The sequence below is a fragment of the Eucalyptus grandis genome, chromosome 1 (genome assembly GCF_016545825.1).
Source record: "Eucalyptus grandis isolate ANBG69807.140 chromosome 1, ASM1654582v1, whole genome shotgun sequence".
Taxonomy (NCBI): Eukaryota; Viridiplantae; Streptophyta; class Magnoliopsida; order Myrtales; family Myrtaceae; genus Eucalyptus; species Eucalyptus grandis.
This window is the reverse complement of record NC_052612.1, coordinates 13,355,856-13,373,958: the sequence shown is the minus strand read 5'-3', so window position 1 is coordinate 13,373,958 and position 18,103 is coordinate 13,355,856. Positions and strand designations below refer to the sequence as shown.

General features: G+C 38.6%; 1 protein-coding gene across 1 annotated transcript; it reads left to right on the top strand.

Moving 5' to 3' along the window:
* Positions 1-499: 499 nt before the first annotated feature.
* On the top strand, positions 500-10,315 carry LOC104433083 (TMV resistance protein N). The gene is given in 9 exon segments (XM_039314798.1): positions 500-1,138; positions 1,721-2,279; positions 2,416-3,112; positions 3,115-3,519; positions 3,606-3,884; positions 7,015-7,845; positions 8,023-8,547; positions 8,695-8,853; positions 9,198-10,315. Coding segments are annotated over 8 exon segments (4,047 nt in total). The 5' UTR covers positions 500-1,138; positions 1,721-1,806; the 3' UTR covers positions 9,876-10,315.
* The last annotated feature ends 7,788 nt before the right edge of the window (positions 10,316-18,103 follow it).

Here is an 18,103-nt window from a genome sequence, read left to right as displayed (position 1 = left end):
GCTTTTTATTAAATTAGTTCGGTGGAGAATATGCTTGCCGATTTAGAGCATCAGAATTATCGGTTGATTTTCATTTTTATTTTTTTATTAGTAGAGAAAACAAGTCAAGACAAGAAAGGAAAAAATAATAATAATAAGGATACCACATAAATTTTATGCACCTCCCACGGATATTACGCGTGCATTGATTGTCCTTTTATTTTATTTTCTATTGCTATCTCCTTTTTATTAAATTAGTTGGTGGACAGTATGCTTACCGACTCGGATCATCAGAAATGATTCGTTGGTTTTTATTTCTATTTCTTTATCAGTAGAGAAAGCAAGTCAAGTCAACAGAGGAAAAGAAAGAAAGGACACGCGTAAATTTTATGCACCTTCCGTTGAAATTACGCGTGCAATAATTCACCAACACTTTCTTTTCTATGGCTTTCTATGATTATCATTGCCGCGTGATTCGAGAAAGTCCTGGTCGGAAAGAATAAAGTGTATACACATGAGAGATAAAGCTGCAACCCAACCAGACAGTAAGCATTCTGCGTAAGCAGTAAGCACATGAACTTTGATCTCCTCTAATAGCCGCTTCTTCGAATCTGAAAGGGAAGTTCTTTCTAGGAATCTCTCACGCTCTCTCTCAAAAAGACAATTTCCCATAAAAAAGAAGGAAAAAAAAGGGAGGGCGTTCACGAAAAGGGTGGAAGGGGAGAGTCGGAGACCACCATCTTCAGGCAGCATTTTTCTGGAAAAGAAAAAGAAAAGCATTCCCCACCCTTTCTCCTGAACTCAACCGACCAGCCACCTCCTCCATCTCCGTCCGACTACCTCCTGCCGGCGACTGCTCGCATCCCATTCCCGGAACCCTACCTTACTCCTTCACCGTCACCTACTTCTTTACTCTCACGAAAAAAAAAAAAAGAATCTTCGTCTTTCTCTACTCCGGGAACGGTCGCCATTGAAGCCCCACACAAAACCTCGGAGCCACTGCCGATCGACGTCGTCCGCCACCTCCAGAACATCCTCCGCCCACTGCCATTCGTCGTCGCGGTCCCTGACCTCGGTGGAGTCGACTGAAGCCGAACACGAGTTTGGAGTCGCTATTCTCAACCTTCGCCGCTGACGATGGCCACGTAAACCAAGCCAGGTAGGGGCCCCATGATTGAATGCTCGTTCCTTTTTTTTTTTGCCTCGTCCTGCTTGATTTTAAAAGACCAAAGCAAGCTCGATTTCTTTAGTCCTCACTCGCGTCGGACCTGAATGAGTCGGTTTTTCTTAAGTTTGAACGTTGCTCGCTGATTTCTCTTGAGTTTAGGTTTCAGCTCGAGCTCCGAATAGGTCCATATTCGAATTTGTTCCGTTCAATGCAACATATGGTATGGAAAAATTTAGTTTGAAAAGTGAGGGAAATTTATTTTAGGATTTGCTTTTGTAGAAGCCTTTTTGAAAGAAAAAAAAAGTCAGATTGTTCATTATAAATAATATTCCCACAAGCGGTGTTTTGCGAGTGACTCATGTATAGCACCCGGAGCATGGGAGTACTGCTAGTTTTCCTTTTTATTTATTTTATTAATGGAAAATGCAAGTCAAGTCCAGAAGCTCCTATATAGGATGGTTCTGTGCAACTTATGCAAAATGCTGCTTTCTGTTAAATTAGTTGCTGGAGAATATGCATATCGACTCGGAGCATCAGAAATGATCTTGGTTTTCATTTCTATTTCTTTATTAGTACAAAGTATATCCACCTAAGAGAAAGCTGCAACCCTACCGGACACTAAGCATTCTGAGGAAGCACATCAAACTTCATCTCCTCTAATGGCTGCTTCTTCAGATTTGAAAGCAAATTATGATGTCTTCCTGAGTTTTAGAGGTACAGACGTTCGAAAAAGCTTCCTTAGTCATTTCTACACGGCGCTTGCCCAAAAAGGAATCTACAGTTATGTTGATAGCGAGGAGCTTCGGAAAGGCGACTGTATAAAGCCGGCGCTTATGAAGGCGATTGAGGAGTCGTGTATTGCGATCATCATTTTCTCTGAGGACTATGCTTCCTCACCGTGGTGTTTGGAAGAGGTGGAGAAAATCATGGAGTGCAAGGAGCAAAGAGGACTCACGGTATTTCCGGTGTTTTACAAAGTGGATCCTAGAGAAGTGAGAACACCAAGAAAGAGCTACCGAAAAGCTATGGTTAAGCATGAGAGAAAGTTTGGGAGAGATTCAGAGAAGGTGAAGAGATGGAAAAAGGCTCTCCTTGATGCGGGTAGCTTGTCTGGGTGGGATTTGAAGGATAAGTAAGTACTAAGTAGTGATTCATGTGACACAGCTTTGTTTTTTCCTTTTTTATATGCTGAATCTCTTCTTCTTTTTCCATGAAAGTTAATTATCTTTGGAAATTGATGTATCTAGTACCTTTCCGGATTTTGTCAGAGATGAAGTAGATCTTATCAATAGAATTGTGCGGGAGATCTCTATGCAACTGGACCGAAAACCATTACACGTTGCCAAGCATCCGGTTGGAATACATCGACAAGTGGTAAAGCTGGAATCTATGTTAAATCTTGAGTCTCATGATGATGTTGTCATGATAGGATTATGGGGACAAGGAGGCATAGGAAAAACAACATTAGCCAAAGCCCTTTATAATGATATATTCAGAGGATTTGATGCTTCATGTTTTTTGGCAAACGTTCGTGAAACTTCAAAAGATTCCAAAGATTTAGTTCATTTGCAGGAAAAATTGTTGTCTGAGATATTAGTGGGAAAAGAATTAACAATGTTTAGTGTTGATGGAGGTATTAATTTGATGCAACATAGACTTTGCCGCAAAAGAGTCCTCCTTGTTCTCGACGATGTCAATGACGTAAAACAATTAAATGCTTTAGCTGGAGGGCGTGAATGGTTTGGTAAAGGAAGCAGAATCATCATTACTACAAGAGATAACCATCTATTAACTGTCCATGGGATAGATGAAGATCATATCTATGAAGTTAAAATTCTAGATGATTTGGAAGCTCTTGAACTTTTCGATAAACATGCTTTTCTTGGAAGTAAGGAAATAGTGATAAGCAGGGATCTTGTGGATAGTGCTTTGCATTATGCTGATGGCCTTCCTTTAGCATTGTGGTATTGGGCTCTTACTTATGTGGTAGAAGAGAACATGAGTGGGAAAGCGCATTGAATAAACTTGCTAAAAGTCCTGACAAAACCATCAATGATGTTCTCAAGTTAAGTTACAATGGATTAGAGGACTGTGAAAAGGAGATATTCCTTGATATTGCATGTTTCTTCAAGGGGCAATCTATAGAGTACATCATGGAAGTCCTTAACAGTTGCGACTTTGACACAACTATTGGAGTAGAAGTTCTTGTTGAGAAGTCCTTAATAACTAAAGAATGGGATTCAATACAAATGCATGACTTGATTCAATTGATGGGCATGGACATTGTTAAACAAGAATGTCGCGATGATCCTAGAAGACGCAGCAGGTTATGGCTTTGTGAAGACGTCCATGATGTTCTGTCAGGGGATATGGTAAGTTTTGGTGGTTTAAACACTGATTTTACTCACTTCTTCTCTAACTTCGTAAACTAATTGCAATGCAAGTTCTATAAATGCAGGGCACAAATGCAGTAAAAGCCATAGTTTTGGTTTTACCCCAGGCAGAAACAATATACATAGGTCCAAATGCTTTCACAAACATGAGAATGTTGAGGTTGCTTGTCATGATTAATGTGCATAACTCTTTCCAAGGTCCTATCTGTCTTCCTAATGCACTGAGATGGTTTCAATGGCCTGAATGTTCTTCTTCGGTTCTTGAATTTCTCCCTGGCCCAAAGAAGTTAGTCAAACTTGATCTACGGAAAAGCAACATTCAAGTCGTGATGGACCAATTTAAGGTGCGCATTCAAATGATTTCCCTATTTACTTATCTCTTACATATCTATATCCGTATGCATATGATTGTGATTATATATATGTCTTATTGAAAACTTTGGATGCAACAATTACTAACTCTGATGATGCTCGTTAATTGTGCTTAAGAAACATCTGCATCTATTACATTGTTTATATTTGATTAAAGCATTAAAAACAAGATGTTGATCTACTGCATGAACTAACATAAGCGGATTCTTCTAGTTTTAGGGGAGTATTAAACACTTTCCTATGTAAATTTTAATGTCAATTCGAACAAAAGATACTCACTAAAAAAGTTCAATCTCATTTCTAAATGTTAGAGGTACTGAAATTATAAGAAGAATGGACTTATACGGTCAGTAACTTTGATACCGAAAATTGGAACAAGAACTTATTGGTGACATAATTTAACAATTGAATGGTGAAAGTACTTAGTGTTCTAATAAACATGAATGAGGATTCAATTTGCGTGCCTCTGAAATGATAGCTACTGAAAATGCTATCAAAGATTCTATATAAGAGACGAGCTTACTAGATTCTTTTCAAAATTGCATATGAAAATAGACTGAGATTTTTCTTGCTTATTTGCTTTACCATTGAAGTGAATGCATGCTAAGTACTTTTGATTGAACCTCCCATTGTTGTTTCTATGATAGAATGCAATCAATAATGAAAAGAGAGATGTAGAAATCATGTAGTAAAGGATCTTTAAAGGAGTTGAGTCTTTACTGTAAGTCAGCCCCAAAAGTCATGTCTCTTTTTATTGTACCGACCTAACCAGAGATTTCTGGCAAGTATTTCTTTATTTTTAGGAGGAGGAATAAGCAGAACTCCAAGAAAGTTATATTCATCTTTACGGATAAAATATTCATTTTCAAATATAACTGGGAGTTTATCCTTCTCCTTCCAAGTACGTAACACGTTCCCCTCCTTTCCATTCAATCGGCCCATTCGGTTGCACTCTTACTCCATTTATTCCTAAGTAAGAAATCACAAGACGAAAAGCAACTCTCGAGGGAGATAGATTGACCAGCCAGTCCTTCTCCCGCTTTTTTAAATAAAGGCTTGTGGAGTACAATTCCATGAAGAGTCTTACTTTATCGAGGCGGTAGTGCACCACATCTAGGACGCTGGTAGCGGGCAATGGCTTTCACGCATGACTAATAAGGCTTTCTAAAGAGAAGTGAAAAAGGGGCTCGTTTTGCTAATTTAAATATATTTAAACCTAAATCTAATCTAAAGTTATGTATGTATGTATTATATTTATATTAATATTTATACTACTGCACAAAGTAAAGGTGACCTTCCACAAGATCTCAATTTAATTTCTTCCCCAAAATGTCTTGATTACTTATTTTACAAATATCGTATTCATAGAGTGGTGCGTAAACTAGAAATTTATTTGATCTCTCACATGTTTCACAATCTAAATATTAATCTTTTCTATGCTACAACAAATTTCTTACTGCAAATTCTAATCTTGAAATATTTGACATATATCCTATGTTTGTGTATTGTGTATTTACCAACAATTTATTTTCATTAAATATTTCTAATTTGGTGGTATTGCTCAATTTTTCAAATCTTGTGCATACTCTTATATTTTTCTCTTCCTATGCCTCCTATGAGACAAACTTTGTGGGCTTTCAATTATTGCTGTCATGATCGTCGGCCACACTGATGTCGGAACGTATTGAACGAACTAATAAATAAAAGGGTTTTTCAATCTTAATGAATTGGAAAAACCCCGCTACAAAGGATAGGAAGAGACTACCTTAGGAGGATAGTCCAAGGATGCAGCACCCTCATGATCACTCATGAGTCAACTAAAAGGACGGAGAGAAAGAAAAGATAGAATAGATAGTATGAAACTTCATTTAATAAATTTGTCGTGTTTACTATATGAGAGACCAAGAGGGCACTTATAAGTTGGAGCCTAAGATAGCTTTGAGTAACCTCCAAGTAAAGAAAAATGAACCCAAAATACGAAATTCAAATAGGCTACAATATAATCACATTGTAATCGAGACTAAAGCAATCCTAAAAAGTATGAAACATGCTCACCGATCAAGAAAATATATTTTAGACCCATTATTCTATTCCCGAGAGAGAATCTTGAAATCTTAAAAAGACCCCTCCTAGAGGCCAACTTCATAGTGATAGATTAGCAACATTGAAACTAGTGGAAACACCATTCTCTCTGCAAAGCTCACTTTTGTAGGCATTATTATCGATGCGTTCCAAAACTAGAAAAGAACCGTCCGTAGCACAAAGACTAGGTAGAAAGCGCTCTTCTCAAATGAATGAAGAAAAAATCACCTTCTTTAAAAACAGCAGGCTTTTTCTATGTTTTTTTGCTTGACTGTATATTTGACAATTTGCTTCGAACTTATCTTCCTCACGTAACTTATTGATTGTCTTAGCTCTTTCTCCATATTGGTGGTGGATAGTGGTGTAAGATCCAAAGGACTTAAAAAGATGCTTTCGCTACACAACATAAGGGGTTGTCTTTGGAATATCATGTAGGTGCACAATTTCTCTTATATAAAGTTCAGCAACATATAACGGATCAAGGGTCTACTACATTCAACAAAATGTGTGATTCTCAAAAATCAATCGACCAAGCGCCATGACCTAATAAGAGATGACACGAGAGATTCCCGAGCCTCCACTGCCATTATGGCAGGTTTGCATATCTCTGCATAAGATTGTAGATCCATCAAGTGCCACCTATGTTAGCTTAAATTCATGTCATGAATTAGCTAGCAAAGGATTTGACCGTGGCTCATGTCCTCACACTTGAGGTTACCCTCTCTCTGAATTATATGTATTGTTTTTGAACATACACATAGGAGAAGTGGCCACCCACTTAGCATTGGAATGATTTCTCTTGTATGTCGCTTGATAGAGCTCTAGTGTGTGGTGGAATTATGAGTATTATTCTTTTTTTTATCTTCTCTTTCGGCCAAAGATCGCGCAATAAACTCATATTTAAAAGGGAGAGGGAGTGCTCTATGTACACCATATGATCAACTAATTCTTATCACATGGGGCTTGAATGATGATCATGTGTTTATCATTAAATATTTTTCTCTTTTTTTTTTTCCACAGGACTTTAAAAATTTGAAGTTCCTTAACTTCAGTAAATGTCCGTCAGTGGTTTGTATGCCAAACCTTGATTTGACTCCAAATCTTGAAGAACTGGATCTTCATGGGTGCAAAAATTTGGAGCGTGCTCACGAATCAGTTGCATATCATGCCAAGTTACGGTTGTTGAATTTAAAAGGGTGTTCTAACCTTTATCATTTCCTTGATGTGCTCCAATCCAAGAATCTTCAAGTTCTCAATCTTATTGGTTGCTCAAAGTTGCAAAGATTCCCTGATATTCCGGATAAAATCAAAGGCTTAGAAGAACTTTATTTAAGAGGGACTTCAATTGAAGAACTTCCTACATCCATAGAAAATCTTGTCTATTTGGAGAAATTGAATTTAATTGATTGCAAGAAACTGGCAAACCTCCCACCTAGCATTTACAAGTTGTCAAATCTTGAGCGCTTGATACTTAGTGGTTGTTCAAAACTAAAAAAGTTTCCCATAAAGGAGGATTTGTGTGACCCGCATAGCAAGATGGGGTTTCCTAAACTAGTGACCTTAAGGCTTGAGGGATGCAATCTATTGGAAGGAGAGTTCCTGAAGAATCATTCATGTTTTCCACGGTTAAGAAATTTGTATTTGTCCATACACAATTTTGCTAAGCTTCCAACGTGCGGGCATCTACATAAATTGCACAACTTGCGTGTTTCGGAATGCGGACAGCAACAAGAGATTGGCAAGATTCCAGGGCAATTGCAGCCTTTATCGGCAATGAATTGTGAATCTCTAAGTAAAATTCCCTCCGACATGTGGGCTGTTAACCATATTGATGAACTGCTGCTTAATAAGGTTAGACTCTCTCTCTCTTTCTCTCTCTCTCTCGCACCCCCCCGGTCCGTGATTAATACAGAGCGTACATGTATTGCTAACTCTAGCTAAACTTGCCGACCCGCTTAACTCATTGAAACTCCTATTTTTCAAGTGCCAAATTCGAAGTACTGTCTTAACAATTTTCATCTACAACAGCTGTTTCATCCCAGAGAGTATTGCTACATTCTTCTACCTGGAGGAGAGATGCCGCATTGGTTGCTCTCGAATAAAGAGGGTTATATATCTTTCCCGGCTTCAAAGGACTTGTATAAGAAATTCCTAACATTAACAATCTGCTTTATATATCGAGTGAAGGAAGGGAAACGAAATGCCTCATATCGCTGTCATCAATACGTTAATGGCAAATTCGATCATATCGAGGGAAACAGACTTCCTTTAGTGTATTCGGATCATGTATGGCTTAAATGTCGTAGGATACACAAAGTTTGGCAAGGAGACCCTTTTGGTCCAAATGACTGGAGTTCTTTCCAGCTTGGCATTAGAGTATCAAGTGGCGTAATTGTAAAAAAGTGCGGATTTCGAATAATATGCAAGTCATTAGAGGATGATTTGGAGGCTTTGTATCAAGAGGAAAAGTTGCAGGATCCAGGTTTGATCTATGAGATTTGGCATAGCGATGAAGAAACAACCACAGAGGAAGAAAGGCACCCGGCAAATAAGGTCTCTCTCTCTCCCCCTTCCCCCTCCGTGATTGTGGAGGGTGTGTGCGTTTGATATGGGTGCATTGTGTTTGTATAATGCAAAAGCTGCAAATGCTAGTAGACAAAACAAGCTAATATATTGTGATTTTGCACCTGTATGTGATAGCTGGGGCGATTCCATGAAGAGGATGCAATCTTACAACAAGACCCTATATCTTCTGACGACGAATACGACGAGATGCTGCCTAGCAAGGGCGACGAGGCTTATATTGATCTCATGCCTAGCTTCCCACGCAACGATATCATGGCTGACTTTTCAGTTGAGGTCTCTCTCTCTCTCTCTCTCCCCCAAAAAAAAAAAAAAAATTCGTAAGTGCATGTGTTGGTTTGTTGGAGTGTATGTCGGGCACACTATGTTTGTATAATGCAAAAACCGAAAATTCCAAACAAACAAGCAAATCTAACATAAAGCGATTCTGCAGTTACATGTAATACACTCGCAAGTGAATGATTTCTTGAGTATTACATATAAGGCAAGGAAGGATCAATATGTTTAATTATTAGAAAACTCCAGCTTTGGTTAAATTACGAGAAAAATTCTCAAATCAAACTCTTCTATTTGAACTAATTATCAACTTGAGTACATCTAACAATTTATTGGTATAACAGAGGTATCGCTATCCCACAATTTCTACTTACTCCAGAGATATTCTCCTTGGAGGAGATATGCCAGAGGAGTTCGTCCTTGTTGAAGGCAGTACCATATCTTTCATGGTTTCACGAGACTTTTATGATAAGTTCATGGGATTAGCTCTCTGTGTTGTTTTCAGTGTAGACAATGGAGAAAAGGAAATACTTTTCGACATCGTGCCCCATGTTAACGGCCAAAGACGAAATAGGCTATCAGGATCTCTTGGTTCATTTGATTCGGATCACATGTGGATTCAATATCTCAAACCAAATGTGCTGTGGGGAATGTTGGAGGGAGCAGTTGATTTTCTTGAATTTGATGAGGATCGCTTACGATTTAGCCTCACACTCAGCATATTGGGTGGAACTATGAAAAAGTTTGGATATGTGCTAAGATGCAAGCAAATAGATGATGATTTGAAGGTTGTGCTTGAAGACAATCAATTAGTGGATCCAGCTTCAATCTATGAAATGAAGTTCGAAGAATTCTTTTACAAATTTCTCCCACGCCAAAAGGAGGGATTGGAATGCCAAAGGGAGGAATCGAAACGCCTAATGGAGGAATCGGAATGCCAAGAGGAATGCGCAAGGGAGAAATTGAAACAGCAAATGGAGGAAATGAACGCCAGTGACAGCAGTGACAACGAAACAGATTAAATGGGAAGAGGCGAGTGTAGTAGTGTTGGCATGCAGCTCTAAAGTACGCAATTATTAAGCTAGCGGAACAAATTGAGGGTTGGCATATGTTTCCCGATATGTCGGAACATCTGTGTTTGTCGTTGAAGTAAGAGATGGCGTTCAATTCAATATCTAATGTTAGATTCGAAAAATGGAGAGAGGGTGACTTGGTAAGGCACTTCAATCCAATAGAACGTGGCATCATGTTTGGTTCAAATATCTCCAGCACGTGTAGTCAAATCATATCAATAAATGATATATCAGTGTTTTTCATTACTTAGATTGGGTGGAGTTAACAAAAATACTAAATTGTATTGATTGGACAGATTTTAAGACTAGATTTCACTTTTTGAAAGTTTTGGAACTTATTTTACAACTTATGGAGTACTTATTTATAAACAAATTGTATTCATATTTCATTTCCCCCATGCATTGTTTCCCTTTACTTGGGTAATTTCAATTTTTTCTTACGCAGTTTATAGACGAAGCAAAAAGATTTGCGGTACTAATGTGTTTCTATACATATTCCTGTTATAGCCATATGTTAATATTTGCTCATTGCCAAAAAAATAATCTTTGTTATGCCCTTAGTTAATGTTAGTCGTTAGTGAACTTAAATTAATATAGTAAATTTCATCAAATAGTCGTAATAAATAACAAAATTTCTCAGTAAATATTCCAGAACAAGTGTAAATCACCCGAAATCCTCAAAATATAGTTATTAACTTTGCAGTATAACTTTCCATCACAAACATCCCCTTCGTTATTTTAATTTGTGGACATCATCATTATTCAGTTCTCCATTGATACAGCAATTCTCGTCTTTATTTGTAAATGATAGTATTTGTACATCATAAGTATTTTTCTGACAGTCATAAGTCCCGTGAAGTCCTCATGATCATTGCTATGCATGTAGTTAGTAACTTTCTTTTAAGGTTAGCAACTTGATTGTGGAGTTTATATCTTGATGATCCTATCCCTTAGGAATTATCCAATAGTATGGTAAATTCCTTGATTGAACTTGTAACTGACAGTATGGATATTTAGTAACTACAAAGTGCATATCAACAGCGATACCTGCTAGAGAGTCCTTGCAACTTTGAGTGATGATGAGTAGCATTTCTTCAAAGGGAGTAGGTTTCCCCAAAGTTTTTACAGCTTGGGAGTTCTAGCATTCAAAAACTTTTGAGGACCATCCCCTTGTTTGAGAAAATTATTTTATTCCGCAGTCAGATCACTAATGACTAACATGATATGACTAGCCAATCAAATTGATTGTATAAAATGCCAGTTCTCTTACATGACACTTAAATTTTGAAATTTATTTGCTTCCCGCACCACACGTCTCTATCGCATCGTATAACATTATGAACGTGTCCCTTGTATTGACACGCCTCTTTTTTTGTGGTGATTCTACTTCTTTTTTTTTCCAAAAGGTGATTCTAAACTTGACTAGCACTCTTCAATGATCATCCTCTTACACCACATGCACACAAACACAAATAGATCATATCTTGTAAATTCTCTCTCCTTTCTTTTGTCAATTGACCTTTCTTTTTCTTTCCCCTTTTTATCTTTTCTTTTGCTTTTCTTAATGATCAAAGGCAAATGATTGATTGGATCTCTTATAAGGATAACTTTTCTGCTTGTTTTGGTACTCATTTTTTATCATTATATTAGGTTTTGAATTTATGATTGGTAGATCTCAATATTCTTAATAAATCTCTCTCCATTTTTCCTTGATGATAATTGTGGGTAGCCAGCCTTTCTTGTGACATCCCGATTTTTCACAAGTTTATTTTCGAAAATTGAGTCTTTTTTGATCCGTGCATGGAGTTCGAGTTCTTAGAGTTGGCCACTCACGAGGGAACTAGTTTATTGAGTGAAGTAATTAAGGAATTTTACCGCGTCAGACTTGGGACTGATCACCCTCGGGTTGGATGCAAGAAAATTTCCCCAAAAGCTACTTAATGGATTAGGCGAGCTGAAATCGCACCGGATTGAATTCAACCGTAAAATTGGGATTGAACTTAGAAGTTGGAAGCCGGTCATGTCACATACCCTATTAGGAACCTTGGATTAATTTATGGACTTTAATTTGGACTTGATTAGAAGAGAATTGATGGAAATTGAAATAATTAAATGTGCAAGAGCTTGGACCCCGGCGGAAAATGAATTGGACCTATTGGAAGATGTTGTGAGGATTTGAGTTAGTGGAAAGTGACATCAGCAGGTGATGTCATGGTGGAGGCCAAAATTAAGGAGAGCTTGACAAGTGTCACAAGCCAATTGGCTCACCAAAAGTGGGGGTGTCCCATCCACTTCATCTTCAACCTCTAGCACCTTGGGAAGGGGAATTCGAAATGGGAGGAGAGAGAGAGAAGGGTGCGTGAGAAAAACCAGCGGAACCGCCGAGCTCCGTCCGCCCTTCGTCGCGTCTTCGCCGCCGCCGTCGCACGCCGTCGCCGTTCACCGCTCGTCCGCGTGTGAGGCCCCGGTGCGAGTTCGTCGCGTCTCCGTCGCCGTCGTCTCCTCGCCCGAGCTGCTGGTCGCCGTACGTCGCCCGCCCGTCGCCGCCGACCGTCCGCTCAAGCCTCCGCCGGTTGCTGCTTAAGCTGTCGCCGGTTCTCCTCCGCCGTTCTCCGCTCGTTCAGCCACCGTTCCGTCCCCTTCCAAGCTTGGTTAGTTGCTGGAAAAACCAGCAAGAACCAGCTCCTTTTAAGCTCGGTTTGGTCCCCTTCTAGTGCTCATTTGGTCTTGATCCATGTAGGTTTGTCGTCGGCGTCGTCGTGCTCTTCGCCGGAAACCCGTCGGAAAGCGATTTCGGTGAGTTTACCTCACTAATCCGCGATTGAGATAATGATGCCCTAAGTACGTTTAGCTTAAGTTGATTGAGATTAGGTGGATAGATTGGCTTAATTAATTGTGGATTATATTAAGGTGATTGTTTAAGGTAAATGATGTTTAGTTTAATGGTTAAGTATGTTTATTTTTAAAATAAACCTTGATGTGACTTAAAGGAGTTTATTTATGATTTAAATAAATGCCTCGAAATTGTTGGATTATTTAATAATATACCATATTCCGAAATTTAATAAATAAATAAATAAATAAATAAAAAAAAACTCGAAAATTCATTTTTGATCCTATTTGCTCAGAACTTCGTGCCGATTGCTGATATATGTTTAGAATTTGAATTTGATGAGTAAATATTGTAAATTGAATGTTGATTGTGAAAAATAGGAATTTTATTCAAAAATTCCCACGTGTCGGGTTTGACACCGAAATCGAATTTGGAAGGGTTAATATTGAAATTGGAGTATGTGAGTGACATGTAAAGTATCCAAGGATCGGTATTGAATTGTCGTGTGCTAGTTAAAAGGCTCGGGTCGCAGTAGTGGCTAGGCCGACTGGATCCTTATTCTTCTAGAAATGCCGTCAAGAGAATGACGTGGCATGGTCGCAGTAGTGGCGAGACCGACTGGACCTTTATTTTTCTAGAAATGCCGTCAAGAGAATGACGTGGCATGGTCAAGAGAATGACCTTTATTTTTCTAGAAATGGCGGCATGGTCGTGTAGTGGCGAGACCGACCGGACCTTTATTTTTCTAGAAATGTTGTCGATAGAACGACGTGGCATGGTCGTAGTAGTGGCGAGACCGACTGGACCTTTATTTTTCTAGAAATGCTGTCGATAGAACGACGTGGCATGGTCGCATAGTGGCGAGACCGACTGGACCTTTATTCTTCTAGAAATGCTGTCGATAGAACGACGTGGCATGGTCGCAGTAGTGGCGAGACCGACTGGACCTTTATTCTTCTAGAAATGCTGTCGATAGAACGACGTGGCATGGTCGCAGTAGTGGCGAGACCGACTGGACCTTTATTCTTCTAGAAATGCTGTCGATAGAACGACGTGGCATGGTCGCAGTAGTGGCGAGACCGACCGGACCTTTATTCTTCTAGAAATGCTGTCGATAGAACGACGTGGCATGGTCGCAGTAGTGGCGAGACCGACCGGACCTTTATTCTTCTAGAAATGCTGTCGATAGAACGACGTGGCATGGTCGCAGTAGTGGCGAGACCGACTGGACCTTTATTCTTCTAGAAATGCTGTAAGGTTAGTAGATAGCCTACTTGCGAGTAGGTTGTGCCCTTGTGTGGCAATGGATAATGATGACATGGAATGCTTGCCGTGGTTGTGAAATTAAGTGAAATCGATTGTGTTCCGATGGCTTACATTCTTATCATTACTGGTGCTTGAGCGATATGAATTATACTAACCTGCAGGAAGCCAAGAAGGCGAGGTAAGTCTTCTTGATGTTGTGGCTAAGCTGCTTCGGGCGTATTTACTTTCTAATAGGGGTTTAGGAGGGGTGAACTTGCTGAGACAAAGTCTCATCCCGGTTTGGGGAAAAATATTACAGGACCGTAGATGGCGAGACCCTCGGAGATGAGTGGCTTGCCGACGGAGATTGACCAGACGACTGAGAGTACTCCTGACCCCGGGAGCCCCTGGGTCTATCAGTTGGTGAGGACCACCATTTGGGTCGAGGTGAACGTGGATAATAGAGTACCTTACTTTTTTAGGGCTTGGTTTCGTACCGGAGCAGATGGGGTTAGGATTGGCCCCCTTGACAGCATGGACATTCCACCGGCGGTGATGACTGCCATTTTGGGAGAAGGGGTAGCGAGATCATCCCGATGGTCGAGTGGTCAACGCTTCGCCCCGGCCTCTGGGTGACCCGATCCGAGGATGTAGGGTCGACGAATGGGGATGACCAATAGTCCTAGGATTGTGCCTTTTTCCTTTTTGGGCGGACTAATTCGTGTTGTGTAGGCTAACCCTCTTTTGATGTGCATAACTCTGACCCATTTTTGGTGTATAGGCCCTGGATCCAGTTGATGTATGTAAGCCCTGGATTGTTGATATTGTATGAAAGTATGTTATTTGATTTTGAGTTGATATTCCTGCTGTCCTATCCCGTATGCTTTTGTAAGGGGTTTCTTAGTACGTTCCGCTTGCGCATTAAAAAGTAAAAATTGGGGTCGGCGACACTACCTGGGAATGTCGCATTTCCATGACCATGGCGGGTTGTTCACGTGTCTTGGGGTTCGGGGCGTGACATTTCTTTTTTTCGAAAGATTTTCTTTTTTGATGGAAAGGACAAAGGGAGTTCTTTTGGCTTAAAATCTGACTAATATTCATTACTTGCTTGACTTGATTCTTTCAAGCATTCATTGAAAAGGGCTTCAATTTGATCAATTCAATTGAGGTATCTGGAAACAATATTTTTTTCTTATTTCTTCATTTGAAATAGGCTCTTTTTCTATTTTTGTATTATTTCTAAATTCAAGGACTAACTACTTAATCACAAATAAAAAAATGGGAAATGGATTCATAGGTCCAATGCCTTGTAATAGAACTTAGGGTTAATAAAAATAGTAGATCACATAAATTCAACAAATGAGGTGGGTTCATTAACAATTCAAAGATGAAAAAATGGTTAAAAAGAAAGCATTTCTTCCTCTTCTATATCTTACATCCATAGTAATTTGCCCCGGTGGATCTCTCTCTCATTTAATAAAAGTCTTGAATTTTGGATTACTAATAGGTGGAATACCAAACAATCCAAAACTTTTTTTTACTGATATTCAAGAAAAGAGTATTCTAGAAAAATTCATAGAATTAGAAGAACTCTTACTCTTAGATGAAATGATAAAAGAATACCCAAAAACACGTCTACAAACACTTCATATAGGAATCCACAAAGAAACGATCCAATTGATCAAGATACACCTTAAGGATCATATCCATATGATTTTGCACTTATCGACAAATATGACCTCTTTCATTATTTTAAGTGGTTATTCTATTCTGGGTAATGAAAAACTTGCTATTCTTAAATCTTTGGTTCAAGAATTCCTATATAACTTAAGTGACACAATAAAAGATTTTTATATTCTTTTATTAACTGATTTATGTATCGGATTCGATTCGCCCCATGGTTGGGAACTAATGATTGGCTATGTCTACAAAGATTTTGGATTTGCTCACAACAATCAAATTATATTGAGTCTTGTTTCTACTTTTCTAGTCATTTTGGATACAATTTTTAAATATACATTTAATATATATATATATATATATATATTCCAACTAGACTATTTTTAATCTAATACTGGCCCTCCTACGCTCTAATTGGAATGACCCCGGCAGAGCCAATCTACAAAATCAATGGACCAAAGATTTTAAAACAACGCATCATGTATTTTCCTGTTAAAATTCTTCTTGATTCATAATACAAAATGGTTGAACATAACCATAAGATAGACCTTAAACACATAGATAACAATTATATCGATTATTTTAAATCAGAACTTTATCTAAGTATTTAATAAGAAAGTCTATTATAGCTAGGTACACTTTGTTGAAGAAATCTTCCTGGAGTATTTTGAAGCTGACAAAACGTTTCCATTAGTCTAGTCTGAAGATTTGCAGACTCTTCTATTCAAAGTCTGAAGACCTCCGGATTGCCAGACTCAAGACTCAAAGTCTATTCTCATTGACAGTTTCTAATCCATCGAATAAGGGTCATCCATAACTGGGTGTTTCATTAAGGATTTGACCTTATCGACTGGAGAAGATCTCTTGGCTGGATATGTCATAACGAAATCCTTTATTTGATCATGATTGATTCAGAGATTAAGGATCCGATGATTGGCGATGTATACTTGGAAGGTTCTACTTATGGAAACCAAGATCCTGATTGTATGGGCGAGCATGATTGATGGGCTATCGACATGTTCCTTTAATAGCTCGAATGATCTTCCTAATTGATTCCGTCCAACGAGTAGATTGGAGGAATTCATTTGGTAAGTGCCAACGGGTATGATGGCATAAAGGAGTATAAAAGGAAGACGTTCCGGTTGTTCGAGTGTGTGTACGATAGAAGAATTCCAAAATTTGAAGCTCTTTGTTCTTAGTCAATTAATTTGTTGAGCGAAATCTTGTACGCAAAAGAGAGTTTATATTATGAGACACCTTGAGGAAGTGTGGTAGACTATCTACACTGTGGAATCAAGGGAAAGACTTGTTGTAACATCTCTTTTGTTCATAGTGGAATCCAGCCGGTGGGCTGTCAGTGCAGAAGAGTGGACGTAGGCTTGGAATAAGCCGAACCACTATAAACCTTGTGTTCAATTTTCTCTTCCCTATTCTCTGCTTTACTTTGATCATAATTCGTCTTGTTAACCAAAGAAGAACTTCTTTTCTATTATCTGCTTAGTATTGTTCTTATATCACGAAGAATTATTTTTACACCTATTCACCCCCTCTAGGTGTTTATACTAGCTATCTCAATTGGTATCAGAGCTTGTGTACTCACTTTGCTTGAAGTATTTTACTTCAGAGTTAAAGATCCATGGCTAGTATGTTAACTCCAGGGCTGGTAGAAGGGCAAAACAATACCAGACCGCCTTACTTTGATGGAAATGATTACAACATATGGAAAAACAAGATGAAGGCATTTCTAAGATCAAAGGATCATTTGGAATGGGACGCTGTAGACAAATGAATCATTCCTAAAGCTGCATCTATTTCAGAAAGAGGAAAAGATACTGTTGAGTCTAGTGAAATGACTTAGGAAGAGATAATCAAGAGACAAGCTCTTGATGCAAAAACAATTTATTCTTTATATTGTGCATTGTCACCTACTGAATATAACAGAATATCTTCTTGTTCTACAGCTAAAGAAGTCTTGGATAGATTACACATCACTTATGAAGGAACTGATCGAGTGAAAGAAACTAGAATCAACATTCTGCTCGGTCAATATGAAGCATTCAAAATGAAATCTGGAGAATCTATCATTGACATGTTTAGTCGTTTTACAGAGATCGTGAATGACCTTAAAAATCAACGGCAACCAATTTCTGATTCCATGAAAGTAAACAAGCTTCTACGTGGACTCTCTAAGGATTGGAATCGCATAAAGAATTATGCCACTTTCGGTCGATGAATTGATTGGGACTCTTCAAGTCTTATGAAGTAGAGCGAATCAACGAAGATGAAGATCCTAAAGGTAAGAAATCTATTGCATTAAAATCTAATGATGATTCTGATGTCATAGATTCTGAAGACGATATGGATGACGAAGAGCTTGCTCTCATGATAAGAAGATTTAGAAAACTGAACATAAAAGGAA